Here is a 5,406-nt window from a genome sequence, read left to right on the forward strand (position 1 = left end):
CTGTCGAACATGCATGTTTTTAAAACCAAAAATGTTGTGTATTGTCTTAAAAAGTTCTGCTAAACTTTGACTGCCACAGTATTCATCACTCTCAACCTCACATTTCGTTAGATGCACTATGCTAATTTTTGTCGTCCACTCGTGGAATGTATGACCTTACTATGAAAATAAATATAGAATCTGACGTCATGAATCTCCGAGAAGTTGAAAAAGCTAAAGATCCTTTCCTCCGTTCCCTTCGGGTGTCTTTATTGTTTGACGCAAGTAAACATTTTGATTCGCAAGAGATATATGACGATATAGTTATGCTAAGATAAGCATGGACCACCGCGCAACAAGTTGAACTTATCGCGGACGTGACAACGGCCGTGGAATCTTCTTTATGGCCTCTGACGTATTACAATAATATTTTGTCATTGTATTTTTGTGCAACTTTAATGTTTAAGACGTGACTTCGCCGGAATAAACACTTCTCAAACAGAGGTGAAACTATTCACATTCACTTAAATCAGTCTTTTATCTAGGTGTAACGTCGATATATTCTGGGTTCTCAACTTACGGCGTAGAGGTTTTTTATTGACGAAACTATCTGCCTCCGAGATTGCCATAATTTTTAAGATCCAGACCAGGAAAAGGCTCAAGCTTAGTAGTACACAATGGTAAGTTAGCGAGTGCTCGATCCTTGAATTTTACAATTGCTTAGTCAGCATATGATAACTCTCAACTGGCAAACTTTCAGCAAGGTTTGGCTAAGCATGAGTGCTAATTTCTTTACACAGGGTAACAAACGAAGCAGAAACAACCCTGGTGCCACGAAGACTATGAAGAGCGCTATCAAAGTGAGTATTTCTAAATATCTGTTCCCTGTCTCTCGTAGGTATCATGATAATTAGTCTCCTCTCGCAGCCGTTCTTTGTCTCGGGATCCCTTTGTCTCCCTCCCCACAAACGGCTGCTCGTGTTAACCAAACACTCCATTCCGGCCGATTGACCAATCAGAGTGCCGCCTTTCGAAATCTGGAAGGCTCATAATATATTCACCTCGCCAGTGCGTGGGAACATGCGGCTGTTTCTCAGCAATTATCGGACTGACGGGTCGAGTAGGTAGCAGTATTAGCTGATGCACCAGAACATTGAGGCGTACAAGGCAGTGATACTAGCGGTTCAACTGTAGGACTTGCAGGCAAAGAGGTACATTTGCTAGGGCCGGTGAAATCGAGAGCTTTCGCTACAAAAGGTCGCTTTGCGTTCGAGTCGCTGTCAAGTGATGGTTGAAGTCTTTTAATCCGGTGATCTTGAATGGAATCATAGCCAGCTTTCAGTTAATTTTTTAGCTCTTGGAGATCGTTTTCTAATTTCTTAATCTTGGCAACTTTTCTGTAGCATTTGAGACGTATATATATATATATAAAGTAGAATTCAAATAAATGTCGAAAGCTTCCAAGTTTACACCCAGTGCTAAACTTATGACGCTCCGCGTTACATCAGCAGACCTTCCGAAGATTCTAACTCTTTTTTTAGTCGAAACTGTTGACGTACACAGGAAACATCCAGATAAATTACTGCAAGTTACTTCGGGGTATCAGCCATAAAAATTGATAAATGACATATTTAGCTCTATAAACATGAAATTTGGCGAAGTTTTGAGAGATGTTCCCTGCTCAACGCTAATTGGTTGAAGGAAACAAAGGGAATGAAATGTTTGGTTAACACGAGCAGCCGTTTGTGGGGAGGGAGACACAGGGATCCCGAGACAAAGAACGGCTGCGAGAGGAGACTACATGATAATGCGTCCAAATGAATACTGGGATTGACCAACCCTGTGCCAGGTCCCCCGATGGCCAGGTTTCGCGCGATTTGTTGTTGTTGCGTAAGATGCAGAGCTGAAAAAGTTTCGCAAATTATTTTAAAGTTGTATTTTTCCAAACCTTTTCTTTTCTATTCTTTTCTTTTCAAGGTACAAAATTTTAACGAAAACCTACTTACAATTCATGCTAAAGGAGATTGTTTAATAAGTTCACGCAGGGGTCCGTAATAAGTTTTTCAAATGTTTCCCTACACCTTCCAGTCCGTCCCTATCAAGGTAGACCGTTTGCAGTTCTAATGAGAATAAAATACGCCGAAGGATAATCAATTCGGATAATAATGGTAATTTAAGACTTGAAGGCGGCGGAATTAGTTTTACAGAAACGAAGAATGCGACTCTGGTAAAGAGCGGCATTGCTTGCTGGCCACGTAGATAATCTGCTGCCGAACAAGGTGAATGATAAATTCTATTGATAATGATAAATTATTCGTCCTCAAGAAATTGTTCCACTGAATTAAGATATGCAAACCTTGAAGTCAAGATGCTGGGCAAGCAGGGAACGTTGCAAACACTCACTCTCAATTACTTTGCATGCCCCCCCCCCACCCCCCACCCAGAAAGGCAGGAGAAACCGATACGATTTTTATGGCTAATGCCTCCCATGGAGGCAAAGCCATAATGTTGTCCTGTTGAGTGAGTGTAAAAATAGACTACGAACAACCACTTCGCCCACAACGAAGTCCACCGAGTTTGACCCGATATTCCTCGCTCTCGGCTTTTGTCTGTTTTGGTACATCTTCGGTCGTTCAACGCTCGTTGACGATTTCTTCGGATCGCTTCGAATGTTTCTCGAATCAGCACTTCATCATACGGTTTCCCGATGCTTGTTTCGGACTGCTTTAGAAATGCTAAGCATCTCACAATTAATTCAGGAAGGTGTTTGAAAAAACATTGCTTTACTTTGCAGAGAGAGTATTTTACCGTTCGAATCAGCGAATTATGCCCAGTAGATTTCAAGATATAATTTTTTCAGTTCTTGCCATGAAACCACAAAAGATGATAAACATCTCAATTTCACAGGGGGGTCTCCGACACGAAATTGAAAAAGACTTTTACTCTCAGAAATATCTAAATACATATGATTAGAAAATCGTGGAAACTTTGAAGAAAAACTTTCTTTATTCGAAAAGAGAGCACTTCACCATTTCAATCAGTGACAAACGTTAAAAAGAGCCCCTAAAAATTTGCGAAGCGAGCAAGGTCCGAAATACGATAACTTGAGTTTACAGGGATCCTATGAACAGTGGAACGACGGAATGGCGGAATAACCCACAGCGCGGAATGCCTTGTTGTATGAAACAAAAGTCTCACAAAAATGGAATTGCAATGAAATAAGAAAATAACTTATAATTACCTGGCAAAATCAAACTTAAAGATAAAAGAAGCCTAGTTTAATCATTGTTGGAGCCTAAAGAATAGACTGATCGAGGAACAGTAAGTTCTTGAGCTAGCCTCTACAAGTAATCATTATTATTACTACTGTTATCATCGTCATCATTGTCATTATTATTATTATTATTATTGTTATTATTATTATTATTATTATTATTAATACGATTCTATGTTACCATTTGATTATTGGTCGTTAAGTGTCGATTAGTCACTACATTCTTGAATCATCTTTCTTTTGAAGAACAAGCCTGACTCATAAATGTGTGGGATGCGGCAGCAGTAGCCATATGCAGTCTTAACTGCTTACTTTACCCATTTGTGAAGAGAATCGTATCAGGCTTCTGTTTGATCATACGATATTTTTCACCGGTGAGAAAAATCGTATGAGCAATGGAATTGCTTCTCATCATTCAAAGAGAGACGATTTTTATTAGGTGACTTGGCACAGGGTTAATTTCAGTACTTATAAGTTAAATGTACAAAATATTATATGGAAATACAGTATATAAAGATAAATGTACAAAATGTTATTTAGTTCTTATTAACCGAGCGGGAGGTCTGTATGGGAGAATCTTGACCGAGGTCGCCAGTACAGACCGAACGCAGTGAGGTCTGTACCAGCGACCGATATTAAATCAGATATTAAATCGATATTAAATTAGATTTAGATAAAATTTTCTCCAAAATGTTTTACGACTCGAGGCAAAATGTAATTATATGCCGCGTATAATGGCGTAATCTCTTAATTTTGTTTCTCATAATGTTCTTCCTCCCTTATTTCAGGTAATCCTGGTAATGGTCTTGTGGTCACAGTTTGTAATTGGGGGTCCTATAAGATGTTCTCCGGTGCGAAACTTCCTGATATATTACCCAGATGATCCAGGGGCTGAAATGGAGTGTAAAGCGTGCCCTGCATGCCCGCTAGGATTAGGTCTCGTACCCCAATGTGGTACCAAGATCACTAACTACACCACTATTAAATGCGAACCGTGCCAACAGAACAAGACATATTCAGACAAACATGGCATTGAGAGTTGCAGGTCCTGCCATGACTGTGGGTTAACTAACGTCATCCAGCAGTGCACCCCATCTCAAAATCGTAAATGCGGCACCGAGTGCCCCGAACGACACTACCTCGATGACAATGGTTTTTGTCAAGAATGCTACTTTTGTTGTCCCAGTGTGGACGAAACTGGAAGAATGAAGAAATGTAAAGAAATTGGAATGGGAGAAGACTGGCAGTGTCCCAAGAACGACCAAAACAAGGACTGCAAAGAAGATTTTGAAAATTCTACAGAAGCTAGCGTTCATACAATAAATTCTCCGCCTGGACACAATTTTGAAGCAAATAAAACAGATACCAATTCAAGTGATAACATTAGGAAACCTACATCATCGTTTAAAAATACTACTTTACCTTCACTGCTAACAAGAGAAAAGAAGGGAAAAATAGCACCCTCAACTATAGTAACGATAATTATCCTAATTGCCCTGGTTATTGTTGGTGTTGTATACGGAGTTAGAAGAATCATTACAAATAGGAATGGTTCAGGAGTACAATCTGAAGGTAAGAGACAATCATATTTTACAACACTAGTACTTATTTCGAGGACAGTATCTTGTCACTGAATTCCTATTAATAATTCGCAGCACAACATGGCATCGTAGTAACCTGACAAGTCATGTTCCTCGTTTGCATTAGACAACACAACTGCATATTTGGGTTCTCAAAAAATTTTTTCTTATTTCCAGTGAAATTTATTCAATACGCCGTCATCAAAGTTTAAATACTTATCTAATAATAAATTGAAAGGGGAAATTGAAGTTATCGAAAAAAAAGCTACTCAAAGAAAAACTTGATTGGAAAAAGCTATGGTAGATTGTATCAGAGTAGTAAAGTGACTTATTCTCTAAACCCTCCTCCCCAAAGACTCTCTCTCTCTCTCTCTCTCTCTCTCTCTCTCTCTCTCTCTCTCTCTCTTTCTCTCGCACTCCCTCGAAAAAAAAAAAAAATAAACAGATGAATAGACGGTTCTTGGAGTGATGCTATAACGGGTAATCTCAAGTACCAAACTCTTGAAGGGTGATGGCACATAACAACTAACACCTCCCATTAACCAGGATTAATTGAACCTTCATAAAACAAAA

General features: G+C 39.3%; 1 protein-coding gene across 4 annotated transcripts in view; it reads left to right on the forward strand.

Annotated features, from left to right (window-relative positions):
* The first annotated feature begins 219 nt into the window (after positions 1-219).
* The window catches only part of LOC148732408 (uncharacterized), a 6,503-nt gene continuing 1,316 nt past the window's right edge, over positions 220-5,406 (forward strand). For 2 of the 4 annotated variants that reach the window (XR_015999558.1, XM_088755792.1), the window contains exons 1-3: positions 220-659; positions 740-839; positions 4,042-4,825. Coding sequence is in view for 3 of the 4 variants with exons in the window: in XM_088755792.1 (XP_088611918.1) it covers positions 756-839; positions 4,042-4,825 (868 nt within the window). In the remaining variant the exon portion in view is untranslated. Of the gene's footprint in view, positions 660-739; positions 840-1,093; positions 1,191-4,041; positions 4,826-5,406 lie in introns of those variants that run through there. The other 2 variants (XM_088755793.1, XM_088755794.1) reach the window with 2 other exon arrangements.

Source organism: Stylophora pistillata, chromosome 4 (assembly GCF_964205215.1).
Source record: "Stylophora pistillata chromosome 4, jaStyPist1.2, whole genome shotgun sequence".
NCBI lineage: Eukaryota > Metazoa > Cnidaria > Anthozoa > Scleractinia > Pocilloporidae > Stylophora > Stylophora pistillata.